This window comes from Fonsecaea pedrosoi (assembly GCF_000835455.1).
Source record: "Fonsecaea pedrosoi CBS 271.37 unplaced genomic scaffold supercont1.9, whole genome shotgun sequence".
Classification (NCBI taxonomy): Eukaryota; Fungi; Ascomycota; class Eurotiomycetes; order Chaetothyriales; family Herpotrichiellaceae; genus Fonsecaea; species Fonsecaea pedrosoi.
In genome coordinates, this window is record NW_013550607.1 from 888,634 (window position 1) to 905,245 (window position 16,612).

A 16,612-nucleotide genomic window follows, 5' to 3' on the forward strand; every position below is an offset into this window, starting at 1 on the left:
CGCACACTAGGTATTCACTGTTGGCCCAACGCACAAATGAGTCCAAATGCCCGAGACTCAATCTCTCCCGCGAATCTCTTCAGCTGCTGCACGATGCTCTGAGTTATAACCCGGTGTTTGGCAAACGGGGCCGCCATGGATTCGGCCAGCTCGACTAAGATGACCCATCTCTCCGGCGTTTCTGCAGATTGAAAGCTGGCTTTCTCATACGACTTGGTCGAGCTTCCTGACTGTGAGGCATATCGGTCGTATTGGAGGAGGTGAATGGCTAGGAGACTCTGGTGCTGGCTCGACAGGCTCGGCCAAACGGTTTCTGCAATCCAACCGCCCAGCTCGTCCCTCTGGCCCTGCGACGCGGGAGGCTGGAAGGTGATGAGCACCATTGTGGCGCCCGATCCCGATCCGGAGAACTGGCCAAACTCGGGCCGCGAACAAGACTGGCCGACGCGACATACCAGACGGTTCATGGACGCCATCAAGGGCATGTTTCGCTGGGTGCCGGGCGTGGGGTTGTTCAGCGCGTCCATGTACGCGGGTGAGGTGAAGACGTCCACCGAAGAGACCTCGTAGCAGACCAGGTACTGCGATTTGGCATCCTCGACCGAGTAGTAGCGACGAGCTCGTCGAAAGCCCGAGATGGCGAGACGCTCCGGGAGGTGCTCATAGGTCCACCATTCGTTGAGATCTTCTTCATCAGTGGACTTGTCTTGGACCTCTCCCCAGATGACCATCATCCCCCTCTCCCGAGGCAAGGTTGCAGCCGGCATGGCGCGAGGTGTTTCTGGGAGTGCTCGAAACAAGGCAGTTCAGACAGCACACGGTGTCTGGATGTAGGTCGAGTGGTTTGTGTTCAGTCACGGATTGCTTGGTCAGATGGACTTGAGACGAGTGCTGTTAAGAATGTTTAGGTTTTTTTCCGCGTTGTCCCGACACCTTTCGTATCCGAGTCTACATGGCAGGGGGAGAAGGAAGACGAAGCGATGGCCGTGTTATTAAGAATCCCGGTTGACCAGCTGAATCTTATGCCGGGAGTGCTTACCTCGTAGTTTGGGAGAACACATCGTTTGGAGAAGGAGGGTCCATCTGCCCCAGTTGTGATAAGGCGACCGACATGGTCTGAGAACACAGAGAGCATGGGTTGAAGTGAGGTCTCGGTATTCGGCAGTCGTCAAGGTCGGTAGTGGGAGGGGATTTCCTCGCATCATTTGGGTGATCCGTCTGGGGATTGGCGCAGGGAGCCAGATATTAGGTCCTGGTCCTTGACTCAATGTGGAGGGGTAGACCACTAGCGTCTTGGCATAAATTTCGCGGAGAGAATAGCTGTTAGACACACAACCCTCTCTCTTCCCCCCATTTACAGAGTACCAGAATCCCACTAGACCAAGGTGTACCACTCATTCCACCCCCCTGTCGGTCCATCAACATCTCGCACACTCTCCGCTCCGCCTCCTCCACACCCCAGAACGCCCATCCCCAATCCAGTACCGAGTCCCCCATACGTGCGGACACGCCACTCCATTGGAGAATTCTTCTTCCCTGCATCGTCTCTACCGACTACCGACTGCCGCTCTCTCATCAGCCATGGACTGGGGATGCAAGGACTACCGGTACCATCCCCCGCGTCTCCAGACTTTTGATGAGAATAGTCAGACTACTTCTCTACCGCCTCCACGCGTCCAAGTTCAGTATTTATAGCTGCTGCTCCTATCCGTCAAGTGGTGATCATAATGCGCATGCTTCTTGCTACCTGCCGAGTTTCTTGAGCATCTCTCGTCCATCGTCGCAAGACCCCGTCGAGCTCAGGATACCACCATGGCATACCAAACCAAAGAGAACTCCATCCATCTGGAGGAGGCGGCGGGCAACACGGACCTAAAGGCCACCATCACCGTCGACAGCCGCCACAATGACGAGGCCATGACGGTGCTGGCCAGCTACAGCGGTCCGCAAACATGGACCGACAAAGAAGAGCAACAGGTCAGGAGGAAGATCGACCGCCGCCTCCTCCCTATCCTCGTCATCTGCTACGGTCTGCAGTACTACGACAAGGCCATGATCTCGCAGGCCGCGCTGTTTGGCCTTCGCACCGACCTCGAGCTCACCGTCGCCAACCGCTTCTCCTTTGCCTCGTCCATCTTCTACTTGGGCTTCATCGCCGGCGCCTACCCGGCTATTGTCATGGCTCAGCGCTTCCCCATCGAGAAAGTAGCAGCGAGCATCATCTTGGCTTGGGGCATCTGTCTTATCTGCACGCCGGCATGTCACAATTGGCAGGGCCTCTTCGCGCAGAGGTTCTTCCTCGGGTTCATCGAGGCAGGAGTCAGTCCGATGTTCATGCTGGTTGTGGGCCAGTTCTACAAGAAGAATGAGCAGGCCCTGCGCATGGGGTGAGTGTATTTCTCTGTCTCTCTTTTGGTTCTTTTCACCCTTCTGAATCTCAGCGCTCCATCGAACGCAGGCTGACTGTGGGACGATAGTGTATGGTACTGTGCGTGTGGCTACGTATCCATTTTCTCGCCTTTGATCAACTACGGATTCGGGCACGTCAAAGGCTCTCTGTCCCCCTGGCGCTACATGTACCTCTTTGCCGGCTCCATCACCATCCTGTGGTCCGTGATCGTCTACTTCTACCTGCCCCCTGATCCCATCCGTGCCAAAGGATTCACCGAGCGCGAGCATTTCATCGCGGTGAGTCGACTGCAGTCGAACAATTCGGGCGTCCGCAACACGCACTTTAAAAAAGAACAAATGATCGAATTGATGTTCGACCTCAAATTTTGGGTCATGTTCATGATGACCCTGTTGGCCATGTTTGCCAATGCACCCGTGTCGACGTTCACGCCTCTGATCATCTCCGGATTCGGGTTCAACACGCTCAACTCTCTGCTGTTGGTTGTTCCTGTTGGCTTTTTCACGTAAGTTGTGCTCTGCCGGTAGTGACCATGATGATAAAAATGACAAACCGCTCACCTGTGTATATCAAGTGGTACCGCCGAATTAATCATCCCCTACCTCGCCTACAGGTATCGCAACATCCGGACATACCTCGTCGCGATATCTGAACTGATCACCATCCTCGCCGCCGCCCTGCTCTGGGCTCTTCCTAGAAGTGCCATTGGGGGTTTGATGTTCGGCGTGGTCATCCTGCCCTGCTTTGCCGCCGGATACGTGATTCAATTAGGTCTCCAAATCGCCAATACTGCGGGGTATACAAAGCGCTCGTTGGCCTCGTCGGGCATTTTCGTTGCCTATTGCATTGGTAAGAGTCTTTTAGAAGCACAAAACGATTGCGAGACGCACGGTACTCGCTGGTCGGCCCGGAATGGAATGCTGACGGTGTTTTCTATGGCAGGTAACTTTGTCGCGCCTCTCACGTTCAGGACGCAGGACGCGCCCGTCTACGCCCCCGGACTAGCCACCGTGGTCGCCACCTCGATCGGCGTGGTGTTCTTGTCCATGTTCTACCGATTCCTCTGCGTTAGGGACAATAAGAGGCGGGACGCCACGGGCACACTCGAGGCGTTTGACCATGCTTACGAGGACGACTTGACGGATAAAAAAGTAAGTTCTGCTTTCTTCTTCCCTGTACGACCACCGAGCTTGTATGCGTTGCATGCATGCGTGCAAGTAAGCGTCAGTTATGCTGCGAGTTGAAGATATGGATCAAAAGCTTACCTGACATATTTTCTTTCACGCAGAATCCGCAGTTTCGCTATACCTTGTAGGTATATGAGATGGGCTGGAAATGCTGGATAAGCTGGCCTTCCTCCGTTAGGAGTGAGGGGAGGGAGAGGAGGACAAGAACATTGTATTGAATTCTAAACTGTTCGTGATGGCCGTTGGCTGGTAGGCTTACGTAGCTCCGTATCAGCGTATGGTTTCTCTAGCTGGCAGCAGACTCACTCTTCTCGTCTCTCTTCTCTCGGTGCTGAATCTTCCACACGCCATACCCGATATCAAGTATCGACTCGAGTTCTTCTAGGTATATAGCTACAGCCCGAAAGTCACTGTCCCTACCTACCTACCTACCTAAATACCTACCCACATAGCTAGTATGGTCGAAATAGAGGAACCACTGCGGACAATATGAAAATATGGCATTAGATCTCGATTCGAGTCTTCGATGGGAACTTTAGGGGTCTCAATTCTTTCAGCAGTGGTGGGCTGCTTATCAGAATGAGGTGAGGAACATATACCTTTTGTAAAAGACAAGTCTGAGGGTGGCAAAGGAAGGTTCTTTATTCTGTGGATATTTTGTAGACTTTGTGTAGTTAGTTACTATTTATTCAGACGGTAACCTTCCACCCACCCAACTTCGTCCCATCCGGTGCAGTAGCACATCAACCCTCCCTATACCCCTACACCCTACATATGAGTTTGCCCATGGTCTGGTTCGACTCCAACACTTCATGCGCCTTTTGGATCTCGTCCATGTCAAAAACCCTTTCGATGAAGATTTTGAACCGGCCATCCACAAGCCTGGGCAGCGCGTGCTCGACCAGCAAGTCCCGCAGTTTCTTTTGGTACGGCTCGTCGCGACTCCGGAGACTGCTCCCCTCGAACCTCAATCTCTTGCCGAGAAAAGCACTGATGTCGACGTCGCCCTTGACGACGGTCCCGCTTAGCCAGCCCAAGTTGACAATGTGGGCATCCCTTGCTGCCGCTTTCAGGTTCTGCCTGAAATAGTCGGCCCCCACAAAGTCCACGATCAGGTCTGCGCCCTTTCCTCCCGTGTAGGCAAGTAACGCGTCAGCCCAGTCGCCTTCTCTATAATTGAACCCCTCGGTCGCGCCGATAGACTTGCAGAATTGAATTTTGGCTGGCGTACTCGCGGTGACATAGACCGCCGACGCTCCGGCAGCCTTCGAGAGTTGGATTCCGGCAATACTGACGCCGCTCGCCCCAGCATGCCACAAGACGCTCTGGCCTTCTTGATAGTCACCGACCAGGTACAGAGCTTGGATGGCAGTGATCCAGGTCTCAGGCACCCCGGCAGCCTGTTCCCAGCTGAGTTCTTTGGGTTTGTGAATGAGCATAGACGTGCTAACGGCGATATACTCGGCGTATGCGCCACCATAAGCCAAACCAAAGACCTCATCTCCGACGTTGAAGTCTAGAGTGGAAGAGGGAGATCCAAAGGATTCAATGATGCCTGAAAACTCAACGCCCATAGTCTTCGGGGCTTGAGGCGGTACCGGGTACTTGCCCTCCCGCTGCAAGAGGTCCATGCGGTTGAGTCCAAATGCTTTGATTTTCACCAGGGCCTGATTCTGCGTGGGCTCGGGTATGGGTGTCTCGGCATTGATGAACAAGGCCGAAACAGGTCCTGTCTCGCCTCTGATGTCGACTGCACGCATGGTGGCCATAAGTGAAGGTTGTCTCGAGCAATCTGTTTTCGGTTTGTCAAAGTCTTTGTTTAGACCTGAAATGATGAGTGATGTAGGATTCGGCGATAGGGTGCCAACAAATCGACTTGCTGAGTATTTTGATGATCTTTTGATGTTGGCAAGTTGCCGGCTTTTCTCCCTGTGTCGACTGTCAGAGTCAATAGCCAGAGCCAGGCTGCTGTGGGTCTGGACCGTGGCTAGATTACACAGTAGGGAGCTCGGTAGAGCATGATCTCGGCTCTCCACAAGGTAGTCTTTCGAATTCACCCTTATCAAAATAGATGCATGGTTCCGGCTGGGTGTGCAGACTGAGACGGCTACCGGTTTCAGATCCGCTTCGGCACTCGGTAGTCGGGGCCGCGGTGGGACTTCCGAGTCTGGTATTGATAAGTGATGCGGAGCTTGCATGGTACGACAAGCGACACATGAGGTGCTTGAGCGCTAATCCTTCCTCGGCGTCGTCAGTCCAACCAGAAAGTCACTGGTACTGAAATATTTGGTCCACGAAAACATCCCCGAAGTCGAAGTTGACGAAACCATCTGCAATGAGATTCCCAGGCAAAAAGAGAGAACTGCTGTCCATCCCTTCGTTGAAACCACCCAGAAGGTTCGAAGTACTCCGACGACCGTCAGGACCTGCGAGAGATTCGGCTGTGATGTTTTCTTCGTTGCTCGATCCAGAATTGGCCAACCCGTCCGCTGCTGGGTGGGCGGCATGGGTGGAATACTGCCCAGGTAGAGTTCCGCCAGAAAGCTCCGCACGTTTGAGATTGCCGAGGACCAAGGCAGAGCTTGGAACCGTTGCGGACAGCTCCTGCAAGACTGTCCTGACAATTTCCAGGTTGTCATCAAACCCTTCTGCTTGGCCGGGAAATGTAGCGCGAGCGCGGATTTGTACCACTCCGGCTAGGTAACAAAACCAAGCGTTGATGGGTGCCAGATAAACAAGGTCGTTTCTGCATTGGATCTCTTCGAAAACACGGATTAGATGTGACGCGGTCTGGATGCACTCTTCGAAGGTAGCCCTGGCCGAGCTGGAGACTGGCTCCACCTTCATCAAAGACAATTGGTAGATCAATAAGCAGCCGTAGTATAAAATGTGCAACTCAGAAACCACTCGACGATATGGCCTCGAGTCTGCGTGTTGCAAAGTCAAGTCTGCCGGCAACTCGCAGACCCACGTCTCAAAGGCTTGTCCAATAGGCACGATATCTCGGTAGCTCAAGTTGGGATTGTATCGTCCATCAGCAAGTTGACCAAAAATCATGCAAAGCTTGGTCCTCTCGATGAAGATGTTATTGTCTGGATGTTCGTTGGGAAAGTCGCGTTGCGACAGCGGTTGAACGTCGGTGTCATGCATATGAATCATCAAGGGCCGCCCATAACAGAAGGACACTAACTTGTCCTGATTCTGGAGCAACGTCAGCATCGAGTACGCAACTGGGAAGGCCGTTCCTACAAAGAGATGCCACCACATCCTTCGACGGGTTCCAGCATCTTGGTTGCCGCTGTAGGTTGCTTCTCTGTGAAGACCCATGTGGATTGCATAGCGCGATGCCACCCCAAGCCAATGCCACAGACTGTCTAGGCAGATGACTGTCGGTTCGGTCATGCTTCGACTTGTCATGAGACAGAGCGCTTTGAGAACCACCAATTTATTTCGTTCATGCTCGGCAGCCAGCAGCAGCTTTGCCTTCAGGTAGTGCTTCTTAGCCGCACTCAGCTGGCTTGTTCCTCCTCGTCGGTGACCATAAGCACTTGCAAGCATGCAGACAGTGTGCACCAGCAGAGGTGACTGAAAACGCTCAAAGTCTGTTCGGTCGACGAGGGGTTGGTGGAGATGAATGTGTTCAAAGTAAGCATCAGTCAGTGCGACCACCATCATCTGTGAGGGCAAGGTTATTGCGCCAGTGGCCATCAGAGCCTTCGAGTAGAACTTGGCCGTCTCTGCTTCGGTCTCGTCGTCAACCTGGAGCGCACTGGGATTCTGGAGCATCATGCTCTCCTCTCCCAGATAGCCCACCGATCCCGGCGACGCAGATGGTTGCAGCTCTGCGCGCTCTATAGCCTCCGTCGACTGCGTGCTAGTGGCAGTCTCCCGGCGGGACCGCATGTTGCGTTGACGAACTCCCACACGAGGCCTATTGATTGTTCCATCTACTCAGAATGGTCGACCTCATTTCATGCACACATGTAAAGTCAAACCCACCTGCACACGATGTTTGCCCTTTGACAGCTCTGACACGTCCCATCGGTGCGGTCTTGCAAGTCACATTTCACCTGATCCGGTCAAGTCAATCTCGTCTGTCGCCTGATTTGGGGAGAGGAACTCTTACTTTGCGCGCGTGACATTGCATGCATACCTTGGTATTGCGAGTTCGGTGGCCTTCCATAGTCGTGGAGCCAGACATGACGAGTTGCCACTGAATATGCACATCTGTACAAGGACGGTTGAGATGATGAGATTCGAGAGGTTGTAACTTGTCAGCCAACGATAAACATATATTACATACTGTATGTACACCTGAAGACGATGCTGGCTCCAACTGAGGATACAGGTATGACAACCTCAGGTGTAAGTAACATAATACGGCAGGTTTTCCGATTCTTCAAGCCGCTGATGAGCCGAGGTGACACGTGGGTGAGTAAAGCAGCGAAAGGCTAAACTAGAAGGGGAGACGAGCGACAGGGACTGAAGTGTTTCGTTCAACACTATCATGCACTTGTAGTTTGATCATGGCGGAATCTGTTTGGAGAATACATCTGCTGGTGCTTTGTTGGACGACCAAATTTGGCCATTTCATCATTCAATTGCTGGCACGAATGATCTAATCTAATAGGTGTCCCTATTTGACCAGCAGCGCCATCAGCGTCATCTACATGTAGAAAAAGTGCAAGGGTACTTGAACCCCTCTAGCTTTCCACGCATTCGATAGACCCAATGTGGCAATTCACCCTAGCTCCCCACACCGCGTCACAGCGTATGGCTGTACCAGATCCTAGCCGAATATACTATCGACCATCATCTCAACTTGATTATCATGAGCTTCCTGGTTCAAGTCGGTAAATATTGCTTTTTGAGCATGTGTTGTGGCCTCCTGGACTCTGCATGGTGGCCTTCATAAATGAGCGGGCGGAATTGACAGCATTATTTTTTCAATGCCAAAATAGGGAGGTTGTATCGACGAATCGAAGCAGATGAAGGACCATTCAAGACCCGCCAATACCTAGGACATCCAAAATTTTCTCAAAATCCGGAGTGCCAAAGCCACTTGCAACGTCCCATCCTTTGGAAGCGCTGAATCCGGACCCGTCGCAGCCTACACTGCTGCCATTGACAACATCAGTGAATGCCGCGAAGCCTTTGTCGTAGAGCCAAGGATTGAGCCAGCCCATAGGGGGTTTCCCTGCTGCAGCGAGGGCGTCATTCACCAACGAGAAGATGCTGGCCACGGTTGGGGCAGAGCAGCTCGTGCCATCGACACTTCGGATGGTTTCGCCTAGAAAGACAAGATACTTGTACCCCTGAGCCGCCACATCAGGATACGCGCGACCCGATCGATTGTACAGCCCTTGGAACTTGTCGCCAATGGTATCGAGGTATCGCTCCACGGATGTGTTTTGCCATTTCGGTCGAGTAAAATAATTGCTGAAACCCGATCCAGAGGCAAACGAATTCTGGGTGTCGAAGGCGACAACTTCGGGATAGTTCATAGTTCCGCCGACACTGGTGACGTACGGACAAGAAGCTGGGAAAACAGGAACGAATGTAGTTCGATTCAGCCCGTCATTGGTGATACAACTGGAGTTATCGCCTACACCAGAGTCCCCGGAGCTGAAGAACAGCGAGATCCCCTGAGCGCCCAGGGCCGCAAACTGATTGCACACGGTCTTAGCGTAGCTTTGCGGCACAGTCTGTTCATGGTCGCCATAGGAGGTGGAAATCACTTTGGGAATGGTGTTGATATCTTGGTCGCGCAGGAAGAGAAGCCAAGTCAGGTAGGGCTCATTCGTATTAGTTTGGACAAAGTCATCGGGCAGAAAGGGGGGCTCGCCGCCAGTAGAGTACAAGGTGACAGGCGTGGGATAGACAATACCAAGCATCGTCTGCAGGTCAAGGTTGCCTTCTAAACCTGCCTTTGACGTGGCATTGTCAACAGGTCCACCATTCACCGAGACTTGGGTGATAGCGTAGGCGGAGTCGACCGCATCAGGACGGAAGTTTCGCAAAAAGGTCTGAGCATCCGATCGGTTCGACACTTGGCCCAGATAATTGGTGAAGCCGACTGAATTATTGTGGGTAGCCTGAGGCTTGTAATTGACGGTGTTGTACAGGGTCCTCAGGCATTTAGGTGTCATGCCACCGAAGTTGCAGGAGCTTTTGATGGTTGTAGCATTGGCAGCGGTTGTGACTTGGGAAATGTCAATGTCCGTGGGAACATCAATAAGTGTGCTGGATTTGGGATTGGCTCGAAGGAACGCAGTGGTGGGCTGAATAGTGGTCACATGGTCATGAAGCGAGCGTGGGAGAGACCAGCTTGTGGTTCGAATGAGTCTGGTACCGTCTTGGTGTTGGTAGATGGAGTACTTGGTGTCAAGTAGTTCTTCAGCTTTGTTGACAGGGAGAGTAACCGTAACCCAATCTCGAGCCGAGTTGACTTGACAGTGAGACGGGTCAATGCCATTGTCAGCCAGCCAGTCTTGAACTAGGTGGTACGTCTCATCAGACGGTCTAAGAAGGTCGTGAACTTCTTGTTGGGACAGATGTTGGCCGTAGCGTTCGTGGGATGGGTTGGAGACTGGAGTGTGGTTAGATCAAAGACTGCAGAGCAACTCTCAGATGCATGTCTAGGACGCGGGCTTACCCTGATGGAGGTGCTGCTCGAGGAGTTCGAAATTATTTGGCTGTAAGCCGATGTTGAGGGTCAAGAGATGGAGAGGATGAGGGACGCCGATATGTGACCACGCAGGAGGGACGTTATTGGATTCCTTGACGTTGTAATCGGAGCGCAGATGTACTGGTGAAGCACTGACCCATGACAGTGCAGCGAAAGCAGCCAAGAGGATGGAATGGATGAACATAGCGAGTGTGAAGGGCAGAAATTACCAGGTACCTAGTTGGCAGGGCAAAGAGAAGGCAAAGAAGAAGCGAGCGAAGTAACGAGTGGAGGAGGGGAAGGAAAGAGGAGGAGAGGGAGAGAGGAGGGAGGGAAAGAAGGAGACAGTGAGGTGGATGAACGCAGTTGTATTAATTATTATTATGTGCTCAAAGACTTTTGTAGGTATTTGAGTGAATGTTGAGGAAAGTGCAGATGATGAGGATTTTTAAAAGCGAGAGGAAGGTGCAATGACATGACCAGGGGTATTTAGGCACGTACGTGGTACCTGCATCTATCCACCCTGTGACCAGGACATGTTATAGGTAGTGAACACCCTACAAGTCAAGTAGGTACCTACCTAGGCGCTTAGGTACACACTTTAGGTACCTATTGGTAGCTACCTAACTACTCGTAGGTCCTCGTGCTTGCAGTCACCCAGATTGCCCGTGGTTGCCGATATGCAAGACACAGGAAAACGCAGCTGCCCAGTCATTATTGGCTGCGCTCCTTCCCGAGTTCATCTCCGAACCAGCTGTTGTGCGACGGGAACTACGTCACTGGGGACCGGCAATGACGATCAGCCCACCGACTCCGACCACGCCAAGTCGCTAAACTCTTAGTTTTGGTGGCTTAGCATACTTTAGCATCAACTGGCCTCTTGGCATATTCAAGACATTCACGTGCCAACTCTGACACTTGAACCGAGGCCCCTTACAATCAAGTGTCAAACATTCCTTGGCCTATCGAAATCCAACGCAGATCGAAGCCTCATCCCCTTTCTCTTATCAATGCATCAAGGGAGAGTGAGCAACGCCGAGGATCACAATGCACCGTAAGAAATATTTTCATTTCAATACACTCGAGCCCATCAAACCCCTTCTTCGAGCCTATACCCTTGGCTATCTCACCGTCACGACGCCCCGGCTCTTTGCCTTCTTGAGAACCCTTCGACGCAGCCATCTGCAATCTCGAGAGATCCTTTCCACCCTACAGAAGATCCTCATCACATCCACCCAGATCAATCGGTTCCCGACTGCAGCTGCTGTCATTGTGGGCGGAGCAACTGCGCTCCCGCACTTAATTCAAGCATGCATTGACTATGTCCTGTCATCACAGCGCAGGGGTACTACGCGTCTCAGCAATCGTCTTGCCGCATTGATCCGCTTCCTGTGCTCCTTTTGGTCGGCATGGCTGGCATTTAGTCTTCTCAATTGGGATGAAAGCTGGGCTATAAAGCGCGCGATATCTCAGAGCAATACGACTATCTCTACCGGTGCTCCTCGTACATCGGCTCTACATCAACTACCCCCGCCGCCCTATCATCCTCGCTATGCAGGCAAGACCATTGACTTTACGGCGTTTGCCTTCTGCCGCGCGCTGGATGTTGCAGTGATAGCTCTTTGGACTCGAACTAGAAGTCGATCGTGGCATCCGGAGCACCGCAATCCACGTCTCGCAAACTTCACCCGCAAGATTGTCGATCCCTCAGTATTCGCTGGTTCCGCTGCGATCATTATGTGGTCATGGTTCTATTCGCCCGAGCGACTTCCTCGCTCGTATAACCACTGGATCTCGAAAGCGGCCGACATCGATCCTCGTCTAATCCAAGCACTCCGTTTAGCTCGACAAGGTAATTTTGTCTATGGCGAGGATACAGGGCAAGCAGCGCTTCTTACAGGCCTTTGCCAGGAGCTGAACCTTCCCGATGTGTTCGCCGACCCTTCAAAGACCATTCCAATACCCTGTGAGCTGTATCATTGTGGGACAGGCAAGAGTTGCGAGATTCATGCGCTTTCTAGATTTTGGAGGGGTTGGAAATTTGCTATGGGCATATACTTGCCTCTTCAAATACTGACGATTTTACGTTCACCGAAACCCGAGTCCGTTCTGAAAGCTCTTCGAGCTGCAGTGAGGTCCTCGTCCTTCTTGGCTGGCTTTGTGGCATCATTCTACTATGCCGTCTGCTTGGCTCGAACTCGGCTTGGTCCAAAAGTCTTTTCGTGCAAGACCGTAACGCCCCAGATGTGGGATTCCGGGCTATGTGTTCTGGCAGGCTGCCTTGCATGCGGATGGTCTGTTCTTCTGGAGAAACCGAGTCGACGACAGGAAGTTGCCTTCTTTGTGGCCCCAAGAGCACTGGCAACCGTCCTTCCTCGCGTTTACGATCGACAATACCGGCACAGGGAACAAGCCATTTTTGCCACGAGCGTTGCCACCGTATTGACAGCGTTGACCTCGGGCGATCAGCGGAATGTCCGAGGAGTGCTTGGAAGAATCTTGGCTCGCGTCGTGAAAGGCTGAAAGTCACGTATGCTTATGCCTTTGCCTTGATCTTGGTCGCTCGATTGATCCAATATGGCCAAAATGCTCGACGTCACGAGGACTCCTTGTTACGTCCCCCACCGTATTGGGTGTTTACGGGTTACTATCTCTATTGTGTCCATCGCAAAGAAGCTTGGGTAAAAAGTTCGAGTTCACACAACAGATTTCGGTAAAAGCACCATATCCTGTTGAACGACATGACACCTGCAGCGTCATGGGCAAACGGCTGCTATATTCATTTCTCCAGTTCTTCCTTTCTGAATCTACCCGACTGGATCGTTCAGGGGCGAGAGCCTTGTTGAACTTATGTTAGCAGTTCGGAATTTGCGCGCATGGCCCTGATCAGTACGGAGGCATAGTCCCGCGCTTAAATTTCTGGATCTCTTCGGGAATATTCACTCAGAACACCTTGCAGACTGGCAAACAAACAACAAGGAAAGACAAGGCACGTTATGGATAATTGCAAACTCTGCCCAAGGTTATGAAGTGCGTTGCCATTGGTATCCCGATGTTGTGTTGTCAGAACCCCTGAAAAAAGTCCACTAGGCTTGGGCGGAACCTAGGAGCATTCATGGCGCTACCCCGTCACCCACTCTGACCACAGCGCGCCTGTTTGATCTACGCGGGTCTGCAAGATTGCCTCGTCGTCCTTTTATGTACGAGTCAATGGAACTCGCGCCGGAAGATCTCATTGGCGATCCTCCTGTCAATCCTGCAGATCACTGTTTCACAAGCGCCGATCTCAGCGATCTCAGCGTTCACATGAAGGAACGCAATGCCAGACATCTACTAGCCTGTTGGTATCAGGACATCGCAGAGATTGTCCTATTCACAGTGCTATTTGTGTATTTCAGACTACCTGATAGATCAGCCTAGTCAATTTCATCAATACAACGAATTACCAGAGACAGAGTCGACGACATTACAGAGGGGAAGTTGACGGTCGCACGCTTCATTAAAGCATTTCCAATCCAGGTTTGAGAAATCCGCGATAGTGTTGGACAAGAATAGAAGGCTGCTCAAACAGAGTGTTGCTCGAATCGGGTCAAGTCCTTTCCCTCGAGTATACAAGAGACGATACCACCGTCTTTGCTATCGATGTCGTGAGTAACGACTCGAAACAATGATAATATATGTACACTCATTATACACCTGGATTTCTTCGACAAATTCCAAGTCTCAGGATCTCCATATAACATACCGATGAAGTGTTAAATCCGTGGGTATATATAGCTGGGATCGAGCCAACCACGCACCGTCGGCCGAGTCCTAGTGAATCCGAAACGTCTGAAAGTCCGAGATCAGCGAGTTCACCTGCTGCATGCTCGTCTCGTCGTATTTGTCGAGCAGGGGCCCATGGCTCATTGGCGTCTCATTGCCCGCAGCACGAGCACTCAGGGGACTCTGGGGGTATTGCGCTGCCACCGTCGTGATGGTGGTGCTGGTCATCGTCTCGGTGGGTTCAGGAGCTGCAGCACCAGGATCAAGTGGCGGTGGTGCTGAGAGACGCTCGACCATCAGCTCGGCCAGGTACCAGTATTCATTTGCGTGGCGCATGAATCCCACGCGGCGCCACATCTCGCCTGGCTCGAGATGGTCGAGGTCGAGGTCCCCCGCGAGGGTGGCGTGCTGCGGCTCGCGCGCGAATCGGGTCAGGTAGACGTGCCAGACTCGGCGCCAGGAGCGCAGCGCGCGGTGGATCGGGTCCAGCGTGCCCTGGCAGCTGAAGGAGCTCTGGTGGTGGAAGATCAGCGAGTGCAGCGCCGAGGTCATGGCGAAGAGGTTCAGCGGGCCCAGGTCGGCCAGGGCCACGCTGGCTTCCTCGTCGAGGTCGGGCCGGTAGAGCAGCTCAAAGGCCGCCGTAAAGTCGTCCGACACCTTTGGTTGTGTGTTGCTTTGTCGTTGATGCCGGTATTGCAGAGCCCTGAAGCACTCCTCCGCCGTCAAGGCCTGGAAACACGCTTCGGGACACGCGGCATTCATCCTCATTTCACGAACCACCATCCGCGGCGGCAGGTTGTTGAAGATGACAAACGCCGTGTCGAGCAGAAACACCCACAGCAGCACGCGGATCAACTCCTCGACGACGGCAAAGTTTTCGAAAGAGAAATCGCAAAGGTCCATCTGGCTGTAGTCGGGGTGTCGGGCATTGCGGATCCCCACGTCCCGCGCCGCCGCGATGACCATGCTGAACCGCTGCCGCCGGATCCGCCGCTTGCTGGACGTCGTGCCCTCCCAGTTCTGAAAGAGGCAGACCATGTACGAGGCCTGCAGAGCCCTGATCTTCCGTCGCCGCCACCGGAGTTCGCAGTCGCCGTCGCCGTCGCCGCGGGCGAGTGTCGCGCTCGGCGGGTCGTCGCAGAAATCGTCGTCGTCAAAGACCATTTCCTCGACGCAGTTGAACCACCGTTTTGCGTTCTCGGCGTCGGTATGGTCCGGAGAGACACAGGCACCGATCAGAGCCATAGCCGCCAGAAGCTCGGCTTTGGCCGTCGTCAGGTCGAACGTGGGTTTGTGCACGATGTTCACGTTGGGGTGCCACACCGCCCAGTACAGCTGCACGAACCGCCGGACATTGGCGGGGAAGAAGAACTGGGCGCAGGTCTCGTGGATCGAGGGTGACCACGACAAGGCAATGTAGCTCTTTCGCGACTTGTGCAGCACGATGTTTCTGATCGAGGTCACGATTTCGTGGCACTTGAAGGAGAGCGGATCGGAAAGCCAGCGGCTTAAGCTGGTATTCCCCACTGCCGATGGGTTGCCTTCCCCGGCTGCATGATAGCCGGGGCCAGGGCCATCTCTATGTTTGTCCGTGCTGTCTGCGCTTATCAACTTGGATTGTGTCGCCGAGCACTTCTCCAGACCACCCAGCTTGGCAGTGTCAGAGTTGTGGTGGTAGTAGTAGGCGTTGACACGGCGCCGTTGCTCCAGCGTGCCGCAGTCAAACGAGGACACAAACCCGGTGGTACTGGTGAAAGTGTCGAGGAAGCACAACGAGTCGATGTCCTGGTCTGTGGCACTCTCGGCTGGGTGGCCTGCCTGCGGAGTCTGTGTCCCGGAGTTGTTGAAGTTCAGGAAATCCTGCCACACGTCATCGAGACCGTGCGCCGGCGGGGGTGACAGCCCACATGAGATCCAGCCCGTGATGTGCTCGAAAGTGTCAACGGGAATGAGACCCGAATCGTCGTCGTCTGTGATTGGCATATCAGATCGCATGGTAGGAGGACGTAGGAACGACAAGCCCGGGTCTTCCTGTGACTGGGACAAGGCCAGCCTCTTGGGGTGGGGCTCCTCAAAATCCGACGTGGCGTCAGCGTCAGCATCAGCGACCGTCTCACACGTCTTGAGGTGCCTTTTGAGCACGTCAGAGCGCTGAAACGTGCTGCGACAGAGGACGCACACGTAGGGCCGTTCGCTGCCATGCGAGAGCTGGTGGCGACGCAAATGCTCGGCTCGTTTGTACGACTTGGAACACGTCGGACATACGTTCAGGGTCAGAGGATCTGCCATGGCATGGCATGGAGGCCTTGCGCAGGGATAAGTACATTGGGTAAAAGAACAAGAGGAGGGAAGTATAGATTGGGGAAGAATGCAGTCTTATCTCTAAGTCATTTCTGATAGAACCGGCACTCATCGGGTGAAATATCCAGAGAAGCCAGATCCAATTTGCGTGTTGCAGCTTCACGTCATTCATTTGCATCTCGGCAAATGTTCTCGGTTCCCCGGAAAAGCGGAGCCCCGCACAATATGATTGGTTTGGGACAAACCTACGAGGTACATATCTTTCTCCTCCTCCTCCTCCTC

The 16,612-nt window shown here is 53.2% G+C and overlaps 7 protein-coding genes across 7 annotated transcripts; 2 read left to right on the forward strand and 5 right to left on the reverse strand.

Moving 5' to 3' along the window:
- Positions 1-14: 14 nt before the first annotated feature.
- Z517_12422 (uncharacterized protein) lies at positions 15-767 on the reverse strand (the record flags this gene model as incomplete). The annotated part of the gene is made up of 1 exon (XM_013422836.1): positions 15-767. One exon carries the CDS (start codon positions 765-767, stop codon positions 15-17), a length of 753 nt encoding a protein of 250 aa, XP_013278290.1.
- A 1,045-nt stretch (positions 768-1,812) lies between these two features.
- On the forward strand, positions 1,813-3,654 carry Z517_12423 (uncharacterized protein; the record flags this gene model as incomplete). The annotated part of the gene is made up of 4 exons (XM_013422837.1): positions 1,813-2,387; positions 2,478-2,915; positions 2,985-3,259; positions 3,353-3,654. 4 exons carry the CDS (start codon positions 1,813-1,815, stop codon positions 3,652-3,654), a joined length of 1,590 nt encoding a protein of 529 aa, XP_013278291.1.
- A 704-nt stretch (positions 3,655-4,358) lies between these two features.
- Z517_12424 (uncharacterized protein) lies at positions 4,359-5,795 on the reverse strand (the record flags this gene model as incomplete). Its single annotated transcript, XM_013422838.1, has 1 exon — positions 4,359-5,795. The coding sequence occupies one exon, from the start codon at positions 5,793-5,795 to the stop codon at positions 4,359-4,361; it is 1,437 nt and encodes a 478-aa protein (XP_013278292.1).
- A 70-nt stretch (positions 5,796-5,865) lies between these two features.
- On the reverse strand, positions 5,866-7,500 carry Z517_12425 (uncharacterized protein; the record flags this gene model as incomplete). Its single annotated transcript, XM_013422839.1, has 1 exon — positions 5,866-7,500. One exon carries the CDS (start codon positions 7,498-7,500, stop codon positions 5,866-5,868), a length of 1,635 nt encoding a protein of 544 aa, XP_013278293.1.
- Positions 7,501-8,597: 1,097 nt separating this feature from the next.
- Positions 8,598-10,469, reverse strand: Z517_12426 (uncharacterized protein; the record flags this gene model as incomplete). Its single annotated transcript, XM_013422840.1, has 2 exons — positions 8,598-10,186; positions 10,253-10,469. The coding sequence occupies 2 exons, from the start codon at positions 10,467-10,469 to the stop codon at positions 8,598-8,600; spliced, it is 1,806 nt and encodes a 601-aa protein (XP_013278294.1).
- Positions 10,470-11,311: 842 nt separating this feature from the next.
- On the forward strand, positions 11,312-12,787 carry Z517_12427 (uncharacterized protein; the record flags this gene model as incomplete). The annotated part of the gene is made up of 1 exon (XM_013422841.1): positions 11,312-12,787. The coding sequence occupies one exon, from the start codon at positions 11,312-11,314 to the stop codon at positions 12,785-12,787; it is 1,476 nt and encodes a 491-aa protein (XP_013278295.1).
- Positions 12,788-14,077: 1,290 nt separating this feature from the next.
- On the reverse strand, positions 14,078-16,318 carry Z517_12428 (uncharacterized protein; the record flags this gene model as incomplete). The annotated part of the gene is made up of 1 exon (XM_013422842.1): positions 14,078-16,318. One exon carries the CDS (start codon positions 16,316-16,318, stop codon positions 14,078-14,080), a length of 2,241 nt encoding a protein of 746 aa, XP_013278296.1.
- Between the last annotated feature and the right edge of the window lie 294 nt (positions 16,319-16,612).